Raw genomic sequence first — 24,625 nt, forward strand, 5'->3', positions numbered from 1 at the left:
TGTCTCGGTACTTGGAGATTGCCTCTGCATGCTCCACCTCCTCGGCCCCTTTCACGACCAAGCGCTCTCCCTCCGTGAGAGCAAGGGATCAATGACTTTGACGGAAGTCCCGCCTCTGCGGTACCATGGCGCTGCCATGCCCATGGTCCTACTATCCGTCGCCTCGCATCTACATCCCTTTTCTTCACAATCAGTAGATATGCCTTCGTGACACTCCTCTGAGTCCACCTCCATTCTCACTGATTGCTTGATTTTGGGTAGCTAAGTCCCTCTGGACTTGTCGTCGCTTCCTCGCCCCTTTCGACCTCCTGCTTCAACACATCTGTGTTCTCCAAGCAGTCTGTTTGGTCGATGGAAAGACAGACTGCAACTCCCATGCATGGCCTCTGCCATCACATTGTAGGGTTTGCACCATTTCTGTTCTCCTTAGCTTCCTTGGTAGCAACGTTCGCTTACTCGACCTTGTCCTCTGACCTGTCGGGCTCCCTTAAGCGGATATGAGCTCTGGAGCAGTCCAACTCTCCAGCTGCTTCGATCATACCTCTGCATGATCAAGTCCCTCTCATGGGACTCATTGGTACTTGCATTCGAACTTTTCCCTTGGTGGAACCCAGCCCCCATATGCTGATGACCAAGGTTTTCATCCGATGCAAAATTCGGTGCACGCCCGGAAGACCCGCCTCTGCGGTACCATAGCCTTCACTCCTTGAATCCATAGCCCTTCTTGTCGTCGTGTTGTTCACCAAAGCGGAGCTCCCAGTAGCTCCCGATCATACCTCCATATGATCTAGTCCCTCTCGGGACTATGTCGTGTGTGTTGCATTGCCAAGAACTGTTCCACCACGATCCGCTGCACCATGTCGCCTCCTGGTGACATCTCCATTGCATTCTGATCCTTGTGGAATAAACTCCAATTTTGAACCCTCCATGTGTGGCCTCTGCCAATACATCGCAGGGTCTCCTCCACCTTCGATTTTGTTCGCTCCTTTGGCAATCGACCTTCATCCACCCACTCTTGGGTCACACCTAGATGAAGCACCGCTCTAGGACAGTCCGTCGCCTAGTAGCTCCCGAAGTCCACCGACTTCACTGTAATTTGTGCACCATTGTCTGGATCCTAGGCCTCTGCCACTACCAGCACAATCTCCGCTGCGCTCCGCTTCCTTCATAGCAACTCGAATGGCAACACTGTGGCATATTCTTCAAGAGTACCCGCCTCTGCATCCTCTTGCCCCGTGCTAAGGCCTTCTGAACTCAACTTCGCCTCCGCAAATTGAGTCGCCTTAGTTCCTCCATCAAATGCTCCTCCGAGATAAGGTGCATGTGCCCCGAAGCTCCCTTCGTCTTTGGCACCATGCAAGATGAGTCTGCTCCGTCAGAATGAAGGACCCATGGAACAACATGATCTTACTCTTGCCTCTGCAAGAGTTCATGTCCTTGACCTCTGTCTAAGGAAAGCACTGTGCCTCTGCTCCATGTTCCAACTTCTATGCTGGCTCCCTTCAAGCGGCTTGAGTACTTCGCCAAGTTACCCCCAAGTTGCTCCGCTCCTCGTTTTTTGCATTGAGTTGATGGTGGCCCTCACGCCCACCATTCCACGGGTCAGCCCTCCCTTGAGTCCGATCTCCATATCGACTCTAAGTGTGCCTTCATTTAAGTTGCTTCAGGTCGCTCCCCCACTTGATCTCGCAATGCATCCACCCATGCATTCTCTCGAGCGAGATCATGTGACAACTCCTCGCTGCTTGCTCGGTCCATTGAGCTTCGTGGAGTTGTTGTTTGTGAGGTACTCCTCCTCACCATGTGAAGTCCGTCTCACATGATTCTCCCTCTAGAGAGCCGAGACTTATCCCTCATGGATAACTGTCCCGTTGGAGCAACATCTCTCTTCGTTTCGGAGACCACCATCCCCTTGGACTACTCCGATCTGCTGAACAAACTGTGCATTGTTCTGCCTCTTGCAAACGCACTTGCTAGATTGCGCCTCCAGGTCAATACAGCCACCGCTGCACCCCTCCAGGCCTAGCAACATGCTGAACTCGTTGCACACTTCAGGCTCCTCCGGACGTATCCTTCGCATGCCGAAGAGAAAGTTTCAATGCTCCATGGCGCCGAGTCTCGGTCGCCTTGGGATGGCCACGAACAATCCATCGTCCGCACACAAGCCCATGCATGAGTACCGAATTCTTCGAGTTAGCAATTCCCCTCACCTCTGTGAGCTTTGCACAACTCTTTCGGTCGCTGAGCAACTCATTCCACTTTGCATGGTCTCGTCCTTTTGCCAAGCGCCTCGCTTGCCTTGAGCACCATCAAGTAAAGTTGTCAACGTTGAGCCGTAGCTCAAACTCAGCCATCCCAACCTTTGTGCGCTCCAGATTCTTCCAAGCTTACCTGTTCTCGTGGTGCCTCTTGCGCGAAGGGTTGGCCATTCCTCTGAATGCCAATCTCAGATGCCCGCTCCTCTGAGCGACTCTTTTCCCTACATCTCCATGCCCGTTTTCCCTCAAACGGTCGCGCATGTGCTGACTGCCCTCAACGCAGCCCCGCTAGGTCCCCCACGTTTGCATGTCAAGTGTTTCTATGAGTGCTTGTCCCGCTCTGATACCATATGACACGGACTTAGCTGGATTTGCCTAAGTCGTGTGGCACCCTCGCGCGTCCGTCCGCAAAGGTCAGCCTCCCCGAAACCTCCCATTGTCCCTTAGGACCACCAAAAGAGAGAACGGGTTAGAGAGAACGCCTCCAACGGGATCCACAAGCAAACATCTCCGAAAAACACTTCATAGACAATGCAAATTACAAACAGACTTTACAAGCTCTGAATAGTGGCACATCAAAGGGTAAAATGGTCCATTACAGACCGTAAAGCTCTCGCACGTGTCCACATGACACAACCTTTATTTACAAGCCTAAAGAGGCCACCAACCCAACTAAAATGGGACTTATAAGCCTTCGGCTGCCCCTTTACATTCTGTACAAGGCATGAACATGCCAAACGACACGGACAGATATAAGCATTACATCAAACACCTTGTTTAGAAGTTTGTCCGTGACAACACGGTGATCTCTTCATTTGTATCCTTCAATTTTTGCCGATAGTACGATACCATACATGACACGGTAAAAGTATTCACCCATAGATCTCCCGTGAACAGGGAAAGCTTTCTAATAATTTGACCACAAGCAAAAATGAGTCCCATTGAAATCTTAGCTCGAATCTCATTCGTTACCACTCATATTTGGACGAGATTGATATAATCCAAAAGTAATATATCTCAATTATAATTTTGACATTTTGTATGAATCCTTTTATCTCCTTCTCACACAACAAGTGATTAGCAACTTTCTAGAAAAATCCCTTGAAGTTGGTATGGTTGACTTGACTTGACCTAAGAGGTATAAACTCTCCCAACAGGGATATTGATATGGTATTTTCATAATGAACTTTGCAAGTTTTTAATCTCCCAATAAAAGGGAAACATTTGCACTCAATTTGGTGAGTTATTATTTTTTTAAGAAAAAAAAATTGATGATCAAAGGGAAAGCATATTAATTCAACATAGCAATCGTGCTCTTGGCATAGCTTATCAACTTAATTGCTGATATAGGAAGTTACAAACCCACCAAAATTCCTATCTAAAGCATCATTTTTACTCTCTTACATATCCACTTGAGTGGTAATATAGCGACATTTTGTGATTTACACAATGGAAAAAAGGTACTCTAAAGAATCAAGGTCGCAAGAGTGGCACGTCTAACATGACCTTGAGATACATTACACATTGATTTCTCCATTTGTATATTTTAATTTTAGTGGACACTACGAGACATTACATAACATGGTATAGTATTCACCACATCATCTTCGGTCCCGTAGACCTCTCCGTGGACTTGTGACATCGCTGTATGATTCGTTTAATAAGTGTTTATAAAAAGTAATTTTGATGCCAAAGACAAAAATATTTAGGAGAGGAAAAGTCTAAGCGGCATGCATACCACAGGATGTCATGATCATCAGAATGGAATTTCGAGTAATAGTTGTGTAATTCTAGTGACAGATGCACGCATGCAGTGAGAGAATTGGCCAATAATATTGATCTGTATCACCTACAAATACTTTTATCTCTTTGCTCAACTACCATGTAACATAAAAAAACTATTCGCCTTCTTGTCTTGCTCTATTCTGCACTTATGGCATCTCAGCTTCACAAAACTTTGTTTTGTGCCACTTTGCTGCTGCTGCTGCTGCTATTGCTTCCCCGTGTTCCTCTTGTCAAAGCTTCACTCGGATCCCAAGGAAGGGCGTTGCTTCACTGGAAAGCCACTCTTCGGAGTTGTCAATCCCTGAGATCTTGGAACCTCAATTCTAGTCCTTGCAATTGGACCGGAGTTGCATGCAATTACCCCGTCACAGGTAGAGGGCGTTCGGCGATCACCGAGATACACCTGCCGAGCATGGGCTTGGCAGGGGCACTTGATGCTCTTGACTTTTCGACTTTGGGATCGCTCCTCCGTCTCAATCTTTCTTACAATCAGTTTGGTGGGGTAATTCCTCCGGCCATCTCTGCTCTCTCCAGGCTCGTATCTCTTGATCTCAGTGGCAATCCGTTCACAAGCAAAATCCCAATTGGGATAGACTCCATGAAAGATATCCAGATCTTGAGTCTTAGCCAGAATCAAATGGTTGGTGCTATACCTCCGTCTCTTAGCAACCTCACCGGTCTTGTGTCCTTGCACCTGGACAATAATAAGCTTATGGGTGTCATTCCTAAGAAGTTAGGGAGGCTCCACGAGTTGATGTATCTGGATCTTAGGGTCAATAGCCTATCTGGTTCAATCCCTCCTAGTCTAGGAAATTTAACAAAGCTCCGCTTCTTAGTTCTACATCAAAATCAGCTCTCGGGTCCTATCCCTTTTGAGATTGGAAATCTCATTGAGGTCACCGATCTCTACTTCTCAAAAAACTTATTAACAAGTTCAATTCCTTCCTCTATAGGAAACATGACCAGATTAAAGACCCTTTCTCTTGAGGGTAATCAATTGTCTGATTTAATTCCTCTTGAGATTGGGAATCTAAATGAAATTACTGATCTCCAACTCTCAACAAACCTTTTGACCGGTCCCATCCCTCCATCTATAGGAAATCTAACCAAACTCAGATATCTATGTGTCTTCGATAATCAGTTGTCTGGACCTTTGCCTATGGAGATCAACAAAATTATTGGACTAACATACCTAGAGCTGTCAAATAATAGCTTCGTCGGTTATGTACCCCCAAACATATGCAAAGGTGGAGCCCTAAAGTACCTCACTCTTTACATGAGCAACTTCCAAGGTCCCATTCTCATGACCTTGAAAAACTGTACGACACTAGAAAGGGTTCGTCTTGAACACAACCATCTCACCGGAGATGTATCTCAATGTCTCGGAGTGTATCCCCATCTTTCTTATATGGATTTGAACTTCAATCTACTCTCCGGTGCACTCTCACCAGACTGGGCAAAATGGCACAATCTGACGCTCTTCAGAATCTCAAATAACAACATCACCGGAGTCATACCCACCGAATTTGGGCAGTTGACGAAACTGGGAGAGCTGGACCTCTCTTCCAATTACCTTCAAGGAGAGATCCCAAAGAGCTTCGGCAGCTTAACCCTTCTCTACAATCTGAGCTTGGGCAACAACCAACTCGTCGGCCATGTGCCTCTGGAGATTGGAATGCTGTCCAATCTTGAACTGCTTGATCTCTCATCCAACAACTTGGCAGGAAGAATCCCAGATCAATTAGGCAACTGCATGAAACTCCGATCGTTGAAGCTTAACAACAACAACTTCAGTGGAACCATTCCTTTGGCCATTGGTAATCTGGTGTACCTTTAAGACACCTTTGACATCAGCCAGAACTCACTAACAGGGGAGATTCCATCCCAACTCGGCAAGTTGGTGATGCTGCAAAGCCTGAATCTATCGCATAATTCCTTGTCGGGTCATCTTCCATCTTCGCTAACGTACATGACGAGCTTGTCTACCGTAGATGTATCCTACAATGAACTGGACGGCCCTGTTCCCGATAGCCCAGCTTTCCGAAGAGCCCCAGCGGAGTGGTTTGCCCATAACAATGATCTGTGTGGAGTTGTTCAAGGATTGCCTCCATGTGTTTCACTCGGTACTCCAACAACAGACGACCGAAGCAAGCGCCACAAAATTGTTATAGTAGCCATCATTGCTTCTGTGGTCTTCTTCCTTCTCTTGTTTATATTCATTGGAGCATTCCGCAAGAGAGAAAAAGATACAGTACCTGTTGATAATAATCACATCAAAGAAGGTGCATTCTGTATATTGAATTTTGTTGGAAGAGACGTATACAAGGACATCATCGAAGCCACCGAAGATTTCGATGCCAAGTACTGTATCGGAAGCGGTGCATACGGCAGTGTCTACAGAGCAGAGTTAGCAAGTGGGGAACTGCTAGCAGTGAAGAAGATTCACCTACCAGACACTGAAGGTACATGCGACGAGCAAATCTTTCAAACTGACATACAAACTCTGACTCAAATTCGACATCGCAATATCGTCAAGCTTTACGGGTTCTGCTCCTCTCCCCGACGCAAATTTCTGGTGTACGAGTACATGGAGAGAGGAAGTCTGGGATCTGTCCTCCGAAGCGAGACGGCAGCTGAATTGGACTGGGTGAAGAGGGTGAGCATCGTGAAGGATGTCGCCTGTGCTTTATCCTACATGCATCATGACTGCACACCGCCTATCGTTCATCGGGATATTACCAGCAACAACATACTACTTGATTCCGAATTCAAGGCTTGTGTTTCCGACTTTGGAATTGCTCGACTACTGAAGCCGGATTCATCAAATTGGACCATGCTTGCAGGCACACGGGGTTACTTAGCACCAGGTAAGTTTCTCTCTCTTTCTCTCTCTCTCAGATCTCGGAGTTTGTGCAAATTAAGAATACCTGCAATTGAGAACATCTTCAAATTATATTTCGGAGGAGATCTCTATGGATTGGCGGTTTGATCATTGGCTCTTGCTCTCTGCAGAGCTTGCATATACAATGAGAGTGACCACCCATTGCGACGTGTACAGTTTCGGAGTGGTGACGCTGGAGTTGCTGATAGGAGAGTATGGAGAAGTACTCATTTCCATTCTGTCGTCTTCACCGATCAACGATAGCTTTGTGAAAGACGTATTGGACCGACGCCAACCTTTTCCTGAGGGTCAAGTTGCGGATGAAGTAGTTGCAGTTTTGAGCTTGGCTCTTCGTAGCGTGGACAACCACCCTGAATCACGCCCGACAATGAAACAGGTCTCCGACAAGTTATACGTGGTCAGAACACCCCCACCAAGCCTCCGATCTATTGATGCATTGAAGTTTTCCGACTTGATGAGCGTGGAGATATGATCTATATGCACTCCTCTGTGCCCCGATGCTTCTTTTGGTCAGGATCGTTAGACTTTGTTTCCGTGTGGCTTGCTTTATTAGTGGATTCATTCTGCAGCGTGTTTAATAACAGCATCGGTTGGTAATCAATCTCTTTTCTTGTACTATATGTTTCTTGAGAATTTGTGAAGGTAATTAAATGAAGGCTGAGGGATGATTGGTTTCTGATGTGTACCTGCCCGCCATGACTGCTCTGCTACGGAGGCATGACAGAGGGCCGACCGATGAGTAGGAATTCATTCGCAGATTTGTATGTGTTGTGTGCTTTAGTGATTTCGTTACGTAATCAATAGCTCATGCATCCATTAAATATTATCAAATGAAATCTCCTACACCATTTCCACGAATCAGAGAAATGAGCTTCCTATTCTCACGGCTTAGCATATGGGATTGCTGTGCTGCTTAGAGTAGTATTTAAAGCAGTAGGAGGGAAGAATAGCGTTCGTATGATGCGATGCATTGCAATGCGATGGTTGTCTGATTCAGTGGCTCGAGACTCCGCTGCTCTTGGAAACTACCAACTCCCTGTTTACTACGAATATGAAACGATCATCTCGTCAGAGAGAAAAGGATAAGTGACAAGAATATGCATTATTAACTAGTTTCATCGTTCGACATTAGAGATGAAGAGGAGCGCTGGACTTTCTTCAAACCACAGATTAAATGGCACAATTCCATCTGAGATTGGGCAATCAACTCAGCTGGGAGCGCTAGACCTTTCTTCAAACCACTTAGTTGGCGAGCTTCCCAACAACTTCGGTGGGGTGATTCCGCGAGAAATAGGTGGCTGCAAACAACTAATATCAGTAGATATGAGCAACAATAGCTTCGGTGGAAGCATTCCTTACGAATTCGGTCAGCTGGTAGACCTTCAGGAACTGCTTGATCTGAGTCAAAACTCCTTTAGTGGCCATATTCCATCTCAATTAGGCCAGCTGACACTGCTGCAGATCCTCAACCTTTCCCACAATAATTTGGCAGGCCGTATCCTGCCTTCTTTAATCAACATGGCAAGCTTGTCAGCCTTGGACGTATCTCACAAAGAACATGAAGGTCCCGTCCCCGATGGCCAGCTTTTCCGAAGGGCTCCAATGGAGTGGTTCACTGGAAACAGGGGCTTGTGCGATGTCGTTGCTGGTCTGCCTTCATGCAGTTCATCATCCCCAGCTAGAGAGGCCCCCAACGTGATTCTTTTGTCCGGTATGGCTGTCCTCGGAGCCTTACTTCTCTTCTTCCTCTTTGTTGGATTCGCAGCACGGCTGATGAAAAGAAGGAAGCAAATAGCCAATGGTACAAGTCAAACGGGTGGAGGTGCGTTCTCCATATGGAATTTTGATGGGGGAAATGCTACAATTTATAGTTGAGGCTCTCTTAACACTTGTAGTTAGAATGATCATCGAAATGACAAATTCGATAAAACGATCATTGACATAGTAGATCTCGAGTAATGATATAATGATGGGGATATAAACAGGAATAACCTTTGTATAGGAACAAATACTAGAAGACCAAAATACGCAGCGGAATAAAATGGAAACACAATCAAACAGAACACCAAGATATACGTGGAAAACCCCTTCAATGTGAAGGGTAAAAACCACGGGGCAAACTAGAGATAATCCACTATGAGAATAATGAATATACAAATCTCAATCTCTTGCCCAAAACCCAAGCAACAACCACAAGAGAATAACTGGGATACAAGGATCACGTTACTGCCCACAATATCTAAAACCTCCCAAGTAATCACAGCAAGAGTCTACTGTAGATTGGATCTAACCTGAGATGAGAACACTGCTAGATGATTGTGAACAGTCTCTCTGCGTTGTCCTTGTCTTCTTCCCTTTCTTTCTCTTCCTCTTCTGCCTTGTTCTCCTTCTTCTCTTTGGAATCTCGTCGCTACAAAGATCTGCCTCGTTGCTGCCTTTTTATAGCTTTAATCTGCCTCTAAAACGCAGCCACCACACCCCCCTAATCTTAATTAGGGTTAGGTTAAGAGGGGGTGTGAGCTGTGGGCTGATAAAGCCCACATGGGCTGAATATGGGCCATCAGCCCAACAACCTCCCCCTTCAGCCCATAAGGGAGGCTGTCCCATGACTCCTCAATGTGAAGCCATACCGACCAACTGTCGGCATATCTCCTGTCTTTCTTTTGTTAAGGTCTTCGTCAACATGTCTGCTCCGTTGTCATCTGTATGAATTTTCTGAAGCTGCAACTGCTTCTCTTCAAATACATTTCGAATCCCGTGGTATCTGACATCTATATGCTTTGACTTGGAATGAAACATTGGGTTCTTACACAAATGGATGGCACACTGGCTGTCACAATGCATCACATAATTTTCCTGTTTCAACCCCAATTCTTGTAAGAATTCTTTCATCCATAACATTTCTTTGCATACCTCTGTAGCAGCAATATATTCTGCTTCTGTGGTGGAGAGAGCAATACACCTTTGTAACCTGGATTGCCATGACACAGCTCCCCCTGCAAAAGTAAGTACATAACCTGAAGTAGACTTCCTCGTATCTATATCTCTTGCCATATCTGCATCTGTGTAACCTGTTAACGTAGGTGGTCCACCTCCAAAGCTTAAACAAACCTTAGAGCTCCCTCTGAGATATCTAAAAATCCACTTCACTGCTGCCCAGTGCTCTTTGCTTGGATTTGCAAGAAATCTGCTAGTAACACCCACTGCATATGCGATGTCCGGCCTCGTACATACCATTGCATACATTAAACTTCCAACTGCTGAAGCATAAGGAACCTTTTGCATTTTCTCCTTCTCCTCATCACTTGACGGACTCTGTTCTGAGCACAACTTGAAGTGACCTGCAAGAGGAGAACCAACTGGCTTAGCATTGCTCATACTAAATCTTTCCAATACCTTCTCGATGTATTTCTCCTGTGACAACCAAATCTTCTTGTTTTTCCTGTCACGAGAAATCTGCATGCCTAGTATTTGCTTTGCTGGCCCCATGTCCTTCATTGCAAAAGACTCACTCAGTTCCTTCTTCAACCTGTCAATTTTAGACATATCTTTTCCAAGAATAAGTATGTCATCAACATAAAGTAAGAGAATAATAAAATTCTCACCAAACCATTTGATGTACACACAATGATCTGAAGCCGTTCTTTTGTATCCATTTTCTGTCATAAATGAATCAAACTTTCTGTACCACTGTCTTGGAGCTTGCTTTAGCCCATACAAGCTCTTCTTCAACTTGCAGACAAAATTATCTTTACCTTTGACTTTGAAGCCTTCTGGTTGCTCCATATAAATTTCCTCCTCCAAATCACCATGAAGGAAAGCTGTCTTCACATCTAACTGCTCAACCTCCAAGTCCTGGCTAGCAGCAATACCAAGAGCAACACGAATAGAAGACATTTTAACAACAGGAAAAAATATCTCTTCAAAGTCAATACCTTTCTTTTGACCAAAGCCTTTCACAACCAATCTAGCTTTGTACTTTGGTTGAGAACAATATTCTTGAGTCTTCAACCTAAAAACCCACTTGTTCTTCAAGGCCTTCATTCCATTTGGTAGCAGCACCAAATCATAAGTGTGGTTCTTCTGAAGAGCATCCATCTCTTCCTGCATAGCAACTAACCACTTCTCTTTCTGCTCACTCTCAACTGCTTCCTGGTAACTCTCTGGTTCACCTGCATCAGTAAGCATCACATACTCATCTGTAGAGTATCTTCTGGAAGGTTGACGTTGTCTAGAAGATCTTCTCAATTGAGGTTCTGCGGGAACTTGCTCTCCTACTTCTTCTTACTCAACATGTCCTGCAGGTAAATCAATATCAGGCTCTACACTATTTTCCTGCACATCTCCCCCATCACCCTGATATACTGGAGGAATAACTGGGTCACAATCTGCTAATCCTTCTACAGAAGTCTTGGCTGGTGCCTTCTTCTTCAAATCCTCAAAGGTTTGATCCTCAAAGAAGACCACATCTCTACTCCTGAACACCTTCTGCTTTTCTGGATCCCAAAGCCTATAACCAAACTGATCATGTGAGTAACCAAGAAAAATACATTCTTTAGACTTACCATCTAGCTTGGACCTCTCATTATCTGGAACATGTGCAAATGCACGACAACCAAACACTCTCAAATGCCTGTAGGAAACATCTTTCCCTGACCATACATGCTCTGCAACATCACCATCTAGGGCGGTACATGGTGATAAGTTGATCACATCAACTGCAGTCCTCAAAGCCTCATCCCAAAACCTTTTGGGTAGCTTGGCCTGTGAAAGCATACATCTGATCTTTTCCATGATGGTGCGGTTCATCCTCTCTGCAATTGCATTATGCTGAGGTGTACCAGGAACTGTCATCTCATGTTGGATCCCATGCGACCTGCAATAGTCATTAAACAATCCCATATACTCACCACCATTATCTGATCTTATGCATTTCAATTTCCTTTCTGTCTCCCTTTCAACCCTGGCATGAAACTCTTTGAAGACATTAATAACCTGATCTTTGGTCTTCAAAGCATAAGCCCAAACTATCCTAGAAAAATCATCTATAAAAGTGACAAAATAAAGTGCACCACTTATACCAAGAACATCAACAGATCCACCAGGAGTTTTTGTCCTCAAAGGACCACATACATCTATATAAACACGGTCTAAGGCATGCATTTTTCTAGACAAAGCAGCACTAGCAAATGAAACTCTATGTTGTTTACCAGCCAAACAATCAATACAAGGGTTCAGATGTATACATCTGAGATCTGGTAATACCTCTCTCTTGGAAAGAGCTTGCAGCCCCTTCTCGCTCATGTGTCCCAATCGCCTATGCCACAACTCCATACTGAAGTCTTTCTCTATAGCATTTAACTGCTCACCATAAGCTTTAGCCTGCAACCTGTACAAAGTATGACATTTCTTTCCATTAGCTATAACAAGAGAACCCTTACTGAGCTTCCATTGCCCTCTGTGAAATCTGCTTTCATACTCTTCATCATCTAGTCTTCCAACTGAAATTAAATTTAGCCTCAAGTCAACCACATGCCTCACATCCTTAAGTACCAACTTACAGCCAAGGTTGGTCTTTAAATGGATATCACCCATGCCAATGATGTCTGCTGTGCCATAGTTGCCCATCTTGACAACACCAAAGTTTCCAGACCTGTATGTAGCAAAAAACTCCCTCCGTGGTGTAGCATGATAAGAAGCACCTGTGTCAATCACCCACTCAAGATCCTGACACACACAAGAAAAAATATCATCAGAAGGAGACAAAATCAAATAATCACCACCCTGCACTGTAGCTGTAGTATTATCCTTTGACTCTGTAGACTCCACTTCTTTTCCCTTTTTCTTGTTCTTCTTAGGTTGCTTACATTGGTTCTTGTAATGTCCTTTCTCACCACAGTTATAGCAAACAATATCTTTTCTTGATCTTGACTTGCTCCTACCCATACGTGAACTGCTTTTAGACTTTGACATTCCTCTGTTCTTTGAGATAAGTGCCTGTGAATCATTCTGAGATGTTGCCGAACTCTTTCTTCTCAACTCCTCATTCAACAAACTGCTTGTTACTTGACTCATAGTGACAATACCATCTGGCGCAGAATTACTAAGGGAAACCACCAGTGTCTCCCAACTTTCTGGTAATGAACTGAGAAGTAACAATGCCTGCAACTCATCATCAAGAGACATTCTCATAGAGGATAACTGGTTAGTAATACTCTGCATTTCATTCAAATGTTCAGCAATAGAAGCACTCTCTCTATATTTTAGGTTCACAAGTTTTCTGATCAAAAAAGCTTTGTTGCCAGCTGTTTTTCTTTCATAGAGACTTTCCAATTTTTTCCAAAGAGAATATGTAGAAATTTCAGTAGAAACATGGTGAAATACACTATCATCAAGCCATTGTCTAATAAATCCAATTGTTTTTCGATCTAACCTCTTCCACTCATCATCTATCATAGTTGTAGGTTTTGCACTATCCCCTTGCAAAGGTCCATACAAATCTTTGCAATACAAGAGATCTTCCATTCTTGGTTTCCATATTGCTCTTTTTCTTCCTAGGTCTCCTTCTTGAGACTCGTTGAGTATTATTTATATGTATTATTATGCATGTGACTTGGCTGTGCAATAGTGTCATATGAGGAAAGAAGCCAACCTTTACAAGTATTTGTTAATCATGTTGGGGGCGAAGAGAATAAAAAGAAATATAAAAAAGAATATTATAAAGATTAATAATAAAATGACATATCAAAAAGTCAAATGTAAAATTAAATGTAGTTCAGCAAATCCCACTTATATTGATAGAGAAAACTATATTCTTCATAATATATAAGATCAATTATAAAACTCTTGAGTTATCCTCACTTAAGTATAACTCTTCTTGCACACTCTCTGGTATAAACTTTAAAAATTTTCTTTTAATCCTTTTTAATCCACCAAAGAGAGAAATTTTCATAAACACCCAAAGTATCTTGCCTCTACCTCTTCCTAGATCCACCAGAGAGAAATCTTCACGAGCATCTAAAGTGTCTTACCGCTATCTCTCTCTCTCATCAAAATTTTAAAACATAATGTGTATTTATACGAACAAATATAAGTAGGATTCTTTCAACTAATTTAAATATAATTATGATTCTTAAAAATACTTATCAACCCCAATAAATAAAAAAAAATATAATCTTGAAGTTGTGATGAGGCTTTGATTATGTCTATAATAAAGTTCTGATGCCTTGATCATAAAAAATTTTGTACCGAAATTTTGGATGTCTTGATCATAAAAAAATAGCCTCAAGACTTCGATTTCAATCCAACATGATTTGTACCGATGTTTTATTGTTTACGTATGCTTCTCATATCAAAGCTGGCAAACCAATGTGGGGGTATCAGATGGCTCATGCAAAGTCGTTGCCGAACAAAAGTTGGATGACATTTTGCTTTTGGTCCCGTAGAACTTGTTTATTTGACTAGGATGGACGAGATTTGCAATGTCTGGTCCAACTTAAACCTTATTCAGTGGGTTTGATTCTAAGAATATAATATAAATATACCTACAATATAACATAATAATTTGATCATAACGTATGAGTTTGATTGAAATCTTGGCTCGTCTTTACCATCTCATATTTGGATAGGACTGATATAATCCAAAAATAATATTTCTTTTGCTACAATTTTGACACTGTGTATAAAACTTTATTTCCTTCTCACACAACAAATAGTTAATAATCTTCTAGAAAAGTTCGTCCAAGTTGGTAAGGTTGAGTTGAGTTGAATGCGATATATACTGAATGGTTGACTTGACCTGGACAACACATTATACAAGTCAAACACGTTTTCCAAGATGAGATTTGACTGAAAGTATTCTAAGTTGTATTTAATTTCCCAACAAAAGGAAAACATTTGTACTCAAATTGATGTGTTGTTAGTTTTTTTTAGAAAAAAAGGAAAAATTAACTATCAAAGGGGAAACATATAATTCAACATAGAAATCGTCCTTTTGCATGACTTAACTGCCGACATAGCAAAGTTGGTATATGGTTGAGTTGACTTGACCTGAGAGGTATAAGCTTGCGATATATATATATATATATATATATATATATATATATGAGGATATTGATATGGTATTTTCATAATGACCTTTGCAAGTTTTTAATCTTCCAACGAAAGGGAAACATATGTGCTCAATTTGATGAGTTATTATCTTTTTAAGAAAAAATTGGTGATCAAAGGGAAAACAAATAATTCAACATAGCAGTCGTGCTCTGGCACAGCTTATCAACTTAATTGCTGATATAGGAAAATACAAACCCACCAAAATTTCTGTCTAAAATATCTCTCTTCCTCTTTTACGTATCCACTTGATTGGTAATATAGCAACATTTTATGATTTACACAACGAAAAAAAAATACTCTAAAGAAAATCAAGGTGGCAAGAGTGGCATGTCTAACACGGCATGAGATACACTACACATTGATTTCTCCATTTGTTTCTTTTAATTTTAGTGGACACTACGAGACATTACATAACATAGACCCCTCCGTGGACTTGTGACATCACCGTATGATTCGTTTAATAAGAGTAAAATAATAATAATTTTCATGCCAAAGACAAGAAAAAATGTAGGAGAGTAAAAGTCTAAGCGGCATGCATACGACAGGATGTCATGATCATCAGAATGGAATTTCGAGTAAAAGTTGTGGAATTCTAGTGACCGATGCACGCATGCAGTGAGAGAATTGATCAATAGTATTCATATGTATCACCTATGAATACCATATCTCGTTGCTCAACCACCATGTATTCTGCACTTATGGCATCTCAGCTTCACAAAACTTTGCTTTGTGCTACTTTGCTGCTGCTATTGCTTCCCCGTGTTCTTCTTGTCAAAGCTTCACTCGGATCCCAAGGGAGGGCGTTGCTCCACTGGAAAGCCACTCTTCGGAGTCGTCAATCCCTGAGATCTTGGAACCTCAATTCTAGTCCTTGCAATTGGACCGGAGTTATTTGCAATTACCCCGTCTCAGGTAGAGGGCGTTCGGCGATCACCGAGATATCCCTGTCGAGAATGGGATTGGCAGGGCCACTTGATGCTCTTGACTTTTCGACATTGGGATCGCTCCTCTGTCTCAATCTCTCCTACAATCAGCTTGGTGGGGCAATTCCTTCGGCCATCTCCGTTCTCTCCAGGCTCGTATCTCTTGATCTCACCAGCAATCAGTTCACAAGCAAAATCCCAGTTAGGATGGGCTCTATGAAAGAGCTTCGATTCTTGAGTCTTAGCCAGAATCAAATGGTTGGTGCTATACCTCCATCTCTTAGTAACCTCACCGGTCTTGTGTCTTTGCACCTGAAAGATAATAAGCTTGTGGGTGTCATTCATAAGGAGTTAGGGAGGCTCCATGAGTTGATGTATTTGGATATTGGGGTTAATAGGCTATCTGGTTCAATCCCATCTAGTTTAGGAAATTTGACAAAGCTCTATCACTTAGATCTTTACCAAAATCAATTAACTGGTGTCATCCCTCGAGGATTTGAAAATCTAGTTAATCTCGTTTACCTATCAATCGCCGATAATAATCTAAGAGGTGGGGTTATCTCTTCTTTTGGAAACCTAACCAAGCTGCAATTTTTTTGGCTACAGAGAAATAAACTCTCAGGTCCTATCCCTTTTGAGATTGGAAACTTAGTTGAGGTTACCGATCTTAACTTCTCAGAAAACCTATTAACCAATTCAATTCCTTGTTCTATACGAAACATGACTAAATTAAAGAGACTTGACCTTTGGGATAATCAATTATCTGGTTTTATTCCTCTTGAGATTGGAAATCTAATTGAAGTTACTAATCTCTCACTCTCAAAAAATTTTTTAACTGGTCCCATCCCTTCATCTATAGGAAACATGACCAAATTAAAGATTCTTTACCTTTCGGATAATCATTTGTCTAATTTTATTCCTCTTGAGATTGGAAATCTAATTGAAGTTACTAATCTCGTACTCTCAACAAATCTTTTGACAGGTCTCATCCCTTCCTCTATCGGAAACATGAACAAATTAATTGTTCTTTACCTTTTTGATAATCAATTATCTGATTTTATTCCTCGTCAGATTGGGAATCTAACTGAAGTTACTGATATGGCACTCTTCGAAAATCTACTGTCAGGTCCCATCCCTTCCTCTGTAGGAAATATGACCAAACTCATCAGACTAGGTGTATTCAATAATCAGTTGTCAGGACCTTTGACTACGGAGATCAACAACATTCCGGGACTGACATCCCTAGCGCTGTCAAATAATAGCTTCTCCGGCTATTTACCCCCAAACATATGCAAAGGTGGAGTCCTACGATATCTCATTCTTAGCATGAACAAATTTCAAGGTCCCATTCCCACGTCCTTGAAAAATTGTACGACACTAAAAAGGGTCCGTCTTGAACACAACCGGCTGACCGGAGATGTATCTCAATGTCTTGGAGTATATCCCCATCTTTCTTATATGGATTTGAGCTTCAATCAACTCTCCGGTACACTCTCACCAGACTGGGCAAGATGGCACAATCTGACGCTCTTCAGAATCTCAAATAACAACATCACCGGAGTCATACCCACCGAGTTTGGGCAGTTGACGAAACTGCAAGGGCTGGACCTCTCGGGCAACTACCTACAAGGAGAGATACCAAAAAGCTTCGGCAGCTTAACCCTTCTCTACAATCTGAGCTTGGGCAACAACCAACTCGTCGGCCAGGTGCCTCCGGAGTTTAGAATGCTGTCCAATCTTGAACTGCTTGATCTCTCATCCAACAACTTGGCAGGAAGAATCCCAGATCAATTAGGCGACTGCACGAAACTCCGATCGCTAAAGCTTAACAACAACAACTTCAGTGGAACCATTCCATTGGCCATTGGTAATCTGGTGGTCCTTCAAGACACCTTTGACGTCAGCCAGAACTCACTAATAGGGGAGATTCCATCCCAACTCAGCAAATTGGTGATGCTGCAAAGCCTGAATCTATCGCATAATTCCCTGTCGGGTTATCTTCCAACTTCGCTAAAGTATATGGCGAGCTTGTCTACCGTAGATGTATCCTACAATGAACTGGACGGCCCTGTTCCTGATAGCCCAGCTTTCCGAAGAGCCCCAGCGGAGTGCTTTGCCCATAACAATGATCTGTGTGGAGTTGTTCAAGGATTGCCTCCATGTATTTCACTCGGTACTCCAACAACAGACGACCGAAGCAAGCGCCACAAAATTGTTATAATAGTAGCCATCATTGCTTCTGTGGTCTTCTTCCTTCTCTTGTTTATATTCATTGGAGCATTCCGCAAGAGAGAAAAAGATACAGTACCTGTTGATAATAATCACATCAAAGAAGGTGCATTCTGTATATTGAATTTTGTTGGAAGAGATGTATACAAGGGCATCATCGAAGCCACCGAAGATTTCGATGCCAAATACTGTATCGGAAGCGGTGCATACGGCAGTGTCTACAGGGCAGAGTTAGCAAGTGGGGAACTGCTAGCGGTGAAGAAGATTCACCTACCAGACACTGAAGGTACATGCGACGAGCAACCCTTTCAAACTGAGATACAAACTCTTACTCAAATTCGACATCGCAATATCATCAAGCTTTACGGGTTCTGCTCCTCTCCTCGAGACAAATTTCTGGTGTTCGAGTACATGGAGAGAGGAAGTCTGGGATCTGTCCTCCGAAGCGAGACGGCAGCTGAATTGGACTGGATGAAGAGGGTGAGCATCGTGAAGGATATCGCCTGTGCTTTATCCTACATGCATCATGACTGCACACCGCCCATCGTTCATCGGGATATCACAAGCAACAACGTTCTACTTGATTCAGAATTCAAGGCTTGTGTTTCCGACTTTGGAATTGCTCGACTACTGAATCCGGATTCGTCAAATTGGACCATGCTTGCAGGCACAAGGGGTTACTTAGCACCAGGTAAGTTTCTCTCTCTCTCTCTCTCTCAGCTCTCGTAGTTTGTGCAAATTAAGAATACCTGCAATTGAGAACATCTTCAAATTATATCTTGGAGGAGATCTCTATGGATTGGCGGTTTGATCATTGGCTCTTGCTGTCTGCAGAGCTTGCATATGCAATGAGAGTGACCACCCAATGCGACGTGTACAGTTTCGGAGTGGTGACGCTGGAGTTACTGATGGGAGAGTATGGAGAAGTGCTCATTTCCATTCTGTCGTCTTCACCGATCAACGATAGCTTTGTGAAAGACGTATTGGACCGACGCCTACCTTTTCCTGAGGGTCAAGTTGCGGATGAAGTAGTTGCAGTTTTGAGCTTGGCTCTTCGTAGCGTGGACAACAGCCCTGAATCACGCCCGACAATGAAACAGGTCTCCGAGAAGTTATGCGTGGTCAGAACACCCCCACCAAGCCTCCGTTCTATTGATGCATTGAAGGTTTCCGACTTGATGAGTGTGGAGATATGATCTATATGCACTCCTCTGTGCCCCGATACCAGAGAGCTTGAGAGACTGTTCAAGCTTAGTGCGGGTTCGATTGGACAGGAACAACCTCACCGGAGACCTCTTCGATCACTTTGGAGTCTATCCTAATATGAGATATATTGACTTGAGCTACAACAGGTTATCTGGAATGCTTTCACCGGAATGGGGAAGTTGTTCAAACTTGACGAGCTTAAGAATATCCAACAACAGATTAAATGGAACAATTCCATTTGGGCAATCATATGAGCGAAAAAGGTTTGAGTATATTGAGCAAAAGGGGTCTACTTTACGGACAAAGTGTTGGGCCACTGGATTTTTGTGAACACTGCGTTTTTGAAAAGCAGAAAAGAGTCGGCTTCAATTCTCCGGCAGTTCACAAAACGAAAGGTACTCTTGACTATATTTATTCAGACCTTTGGGGTCCAACTCATATTCAGTCTAAGGGTGGTGCCAGGTATATGTTAACTTTCATTGATGATTATTTTAGAAAAGTTTGGGTTTATTTTTTTAAGCATAAAAATGATGTTTTTCTAACATTTAAACAATGGAAGACTTCGATTGAGAAGCAAACAGGTAAACAGATTAAGCGGCTTCGAATAGATAATGGCATGGAGTTTTGTGAAGGTGACTTTAATGAATTTTACAAAAATAAAGAAATCATTCGGCATCGCATTGTTAGGATGATGCCTCAGCAAAATGGTGTGGCCGAACGTATGAACAGAACACTCTTGAAAAGAGCAAGGTGTATAATCTCAAATGTAGGGTTGACAAAGGACTTTTGGACAGAGGCGATTAATATGGCCTGTTACGTTGTCATTCGCGCTCCGTCTGTAGCACTTAACTTTAAAACTCCGGAGGAAGTTTGGTCAGGTACTCCTTCTGATTACTCTGATTTAAAAATTTTTGGGTGTACAACATACATGCATATAAATGAAGAAAAATTAGAGTCTCGAGCTAAAAAATACATTTTCCTTGGGTATGCTTCCGGAGTGAAAGGATACATATTATGGTGTTTTGATCCCAAATCCCCAAAATTTGTAATCAGTAGAGATGTTACTTTTGATGAATTATCTATGTTATCTTCTAAAGAGGAATCTACTAGTTGTACAAATAATAGTGCGCAGAAGTAGGTGGAGCTTGAGATTGGTAGGTCTGATTCTTTTCAGTCGAACTCTTCTACTCAAAGAATGCTAGTAGATGGTCCCGAGTCTACTGATGAAGTTGATCCAGAGGAAGAGCAATATTCCATAGTCAAGGATAGACCACGGAGAGATATTTGACCACCACAAAGATATGCAAATTTGGTTGCATATGCTTTGTCTGTTGCAGAAGAAACAAGTGAAGTTGGTGAGCCTACTTCTTACTCAGATGCAGTTTCTTGTGATAATTCCGCTAAGTGGTTGATCGCGATGAATGAAGAAATTGAATCTCTCCATCAGAATAGAACTTGGGATCTTGTGGAGCCGCTTTCGGGTAAGAAAATTGTTGGATGCAAATGGGATACCATTGCTGAGGGAAAAGTCCTTGTTCAGAAAATTCATACGAAGGATAATCCAACTGATATGCTTACGAAGCCTCTTCCAGTTTACAAGTTCAAGCAGTGCTTGGACTTGGTTGGTGTTCATTGTTGGTGATTGCCCGTTGGGGCTTTTATGAAGAAAGTGGAGCAAGTTTTGTTGGGACATGCCAAGGTGGAGATTTGTTAGTTTGGCAAGTCCCATAGTCCCACATCGGGAAAACCAAGCTTGTTATCTCCTATTGGAACTATAAATAAGGGCCTAGGCTTTAAAGTCAAAAACACCACAAGTGGCACCACAAGAAAAACCTAAGTGTTTGCTTTGGGTTTAAGTCTATACTCAGTTCAATAGTTTGGGCTTATAGTTAAGGTTTTTCTTATTTAGTATTTTCGAGTATTTTATGGTTTAGGAACATCTGCATTTGTAATAGTCTCTTTTATAGTAGTGATTTGCTCCTCATTCGTTCGTGGATATAGGTCAAGGTTAATTGACCGAACCACGTAAATATGGTGTTCTTGTCGCTTTTATTCTTTTCGTTTTATTATCTTTGTCGGGTTACCAAAATTACCCTTCGGTAAATTTCTTGGGGCTAGCTCTAAAGATACCACCCCAATTTGGACAGTTACCGAGCTGCAAGATCTGGACCTATCTTCCAACTATCTACAAGAGATCCCAACAACTAGACAAGAAGAATCCCGTATCAATTAGGCAACTACATGAAACTCTAATCGTTGAAGCTCAACAACAACAATTTCAGTGGAACAATTCCCTTTGAACTGGGCAATCTGGTGGACCTTCAGGACATATTCGACGACAGCCAGAACTCGCTAACAGGGGAAATATACCATCTCAATTTCGCAAATTGGTTATGCTGCAAAGTCTGAATCTATTGTATAACGATTTGTCTGCACATCTTCCTTCTTCAATAGGTGACATGATTCAGCTTATCGATCATTTATGTATCATACAATGAACTGGAGGGACCTGTCCCTGATTCCCGAGTTTTCAATAAACGCTACAGTAGAGTGGTTTACCCACAACACAGGGCTTGTGTCGGAAAGTTAAAAGGTTTGCCGCATGTGCTTCCTCACTGCAAGAAGAGACGACGGTGGCAAGCACAGATAGTAATCATATGAGGAGCCACATTCGGCTGGTCATCAACAATTTCTTCCCGTAACAATCATAAAATTGATCATTGAACAATTGTAAGCTAAATTAAAATGGACATAAAAATAGTTCCGAATCTCAATCGACATTCAATAAATTAAAAAAAAAAAGTTCTGAAGTGTTCGAGAAGCAGATATTTTTCTTAATTTAACATAATTTTGTTCTTTAAAGGAAACTTTACTTTCGTTACTTGAAACGTAAAGTTTAGTTTTTCTCCGAAACAAAAAAATTCGATAAACACAACGGACTTGTCTTTGATCGTTTTCATCTACTTGTGGGGCTTGAAATGTTGGAATTATCTATATTAAAAGCTTTATTATTTTCTTGAGAATTTGGTGAAAGTAATCTAAATTGAATGGTCTATTTTCTTATGAAGTTATGTTATAGTTTTTATTAAGATATTCAAATTGATTAGTATATTATTACATAGATAATAGATTTCATGTTCGAATCCATGAGTTACTATCATGTATGTATGTCATTTTATATAATAATCTTTTTAATATATAGTTTTAGAGGGTGCTGCATGCTAGGTTCCATCTCCTATTTTCTCCTTGCTTTGGAAGCATGCCGAGTAGATAAGAATTGGCTGGCATACCACAGCTGTGAGATGGGGAATTGCTTTCTCTGAAGGTGAAGATGGAAAGGAAATATCTAATGCTTTACACGCTTGAGTTGGCTACTATGTAGGTTTCTCGGTCCACACGAATGTGGGGTTGATGTGGTGACATATAGTGAACGGTAGGGCTGACATGAAATAATCCATCAGTAAAATTAAAAAAAATATGGTCAACTCAAATTCAACATCCTAATATCTTCAAGATTTATAAATTTTATTAAAGTTTATAAATCGTAATATAAAAAAATTACATATGTTTGAGGTGCATAGGTTGAGAGAGCCTGACCCCCTCGATCGCCTCCTGAGAGGCATAGGTCGGGAAGACTTGACCCCCTCAAAATTATCTCCGAGATATGTATACCGAAAAAACTCGACCCTCTCGACTATGATCTCATGAAAGACATAGGTTGAGAAGACCCAACCCCTTCATAAACACACCCGATGAATGCAGGAAGCTTAACCTTTTCAATAGCATGCACATGTCGGGCGCCCTCGATCTCCCTCAATACTCGCTTGAGGCATATAAGTTAGGCATCCATGACCCCTCTCGGGTGTCCTCAATGTGTAGAGGTCGGGCATCCTCGACCTCATTGGCGCTTGCCTAATGTGTGAAATTCAAGTGCCCCCGACCGCCTCAGTGCTTACCCGAGGCACATGGGTTAGGTGTCCTCAACCCCTTAGGAGTGTGCTCAATGCACAAAGGTCAAGTGTCTCCGGCCTCCTCGATGCTTGCCCGATGCATGAATGTTGGGCACCCCTGACCCCTTCAGTGCTTGTCTAACCCCTCTTGGGTTTGCTTGACTCATGAAGGTTGGGTGCCCCTAACCCCCTTGGTGCTTGCCCGAGACACATAGATTGGGCATCCTTGACTCCCTCGACATTCGCCCAATGTGTTGAGGTTGAGTGCCCTTGATCCCGTCGAGGTCCAATCAAGATGCGGAGGTCAAGCACTCTCTACTCACTCGGGGCTTGCCCGAGGCACAGAGCCTAGGTATTTTTGACCCCCTCATGACCAATACATGTGAGATACTCTCAACCCCCTCAAAGAACCAATTAAAGAAGTGTAAGCTCAATGTATTGAATAAGCCGAACATCGCACTTTAAGTCTCTCCTAAGGGAGCTTCCAAAGTATGCATAAGAAAAATATCAATGATCTATTATCTGAGATGTGACATCAACATGATAACCATACTGGCATAGGGGAAACAAACCCTATCCTCTCTATCAACCCACGTGAATGTGTGAGTCCAAAATAGTCACTTGAAGGTTGCCTCTCTCTTATCGCCTATATAGGTAAAAGTTCAGAATGAGGCTATTAGAGATCAATAGAGGCTACCTTCCTACAAAATATTCAATCTTTTTATTATTTGGTATAAAAGTTTATCACAACTCGAGATACTAACTTAATCATCAAAGGGACCAGGTCAGGAAACCCATTCCCGACATCAGTCTTTGTACAGGTCATATGAGGGAGTATGATATTTTCACCTCGAGGGTATCTCAGTTACATCTCGAAGTTTCTGCATGATGTTATGCCTTATATGTGGTTTGGATATGTAATAGTATTGTACGAGGAAAATAATTAACTTTACAAATATTCGTTAATCATGTTGGTGAGGGAGAAAACTAAAAAAATACCAAAAAAAATGCCACATATATCAATAATCAAATACTGTATCAGAGAGGGAGTTGATGTAAGATTAAACATAGTTTAACAAATCTCGTTTATATCCATAGAGAAAACTATATTTTTCAGGATATATGAGATTAATTATAAAATTTTGAAATATCCTCACATAACTCCCATTACACATTATCTCATATAAACCTAAAGAATTCTTCTTTAAACCCTCTTTATATCTACTTGAGAGAATCGGAGCACCCAAAATGTGTTGCCTT

The 24,625-nt window shown here is 42.2% G+C and overlaps 3 protein-coding genes across 3 annotated transcripts; all 3 read left to right on the plus strand.

The window, feature by feature from the left end:
• Positions 1-4,455: 4,455 nt before the first annotated feature.
• Positions 4,456-5,880, plus strand: LOC135613258 (MDIS1-interacting receptor like kinase 2-like). Its single transcript, XM_065110360.1, has one exon. It carries the CDS (start codon positions 4,456-4,458, stop codon positions 5,878-5,880), a length of 1,425 nt encoding a protein of 474 aa, XP_064966432.1.
• Positions 5,881-6,012: 132 nt separating this feature from the next.
• LOC103974152 (MDIS1-interacting receptor like kinase 2-like) lies at positions 6,013-7,417 on the plus strand. The gene is made up of 2 exons (XM_065110361.1): positions 6,013-6,910; positions 7,056-7,417. Exons 1-2 carry the CDS (start codon positions 6,013-6,015, stop codon positions 7,415-7,417), a joined length of 1,260 nt encoding a protein of 419 aa, XP_064966433.1.
• An 8,339-nt stretch (positions 7,418-15,756) lies between these two features.
• LOC135612381 (probable leucine-rich repeat receptor-like protein kinase At1g35710) lies at positions 15,757-20,071 on the plus strand. Its single transcript, XM_065108619.1, has 2 exons — positions 15,757-18,900; positions 19,044-20,071. Exons 1-2 carry the CDS (start codon positions 16,011-16,013, stop codon positions 19,403-19,405), a joined length of 3,252 nt encoding a protein of 1,083 aa, XP_064964691.1. The 5' UTR covers positions 15,757-16,010; the 3' UTR covers positions 19,406-20,071.
• Positions 20,072-24,625: the final 4,554 nt, after the last annotated feature.

The sequence above is a fragment of the Musa acuminata genome, chromosome BXJ2-5, assembly GCF_036884655.1.
Source record: "Musa acuminata AAA Group cultivar baxijiao chromosome BXJ2-5, Cavendish_Baxijiao_AAA, whole genome shotgun sequence".
NCBI classification, from domain to species: Eukaryota; Viridiplantae; Streptophyta; class Magnoliopsida; order Zingiberales; family Musaceae; genus Musa; species Musa acuminata.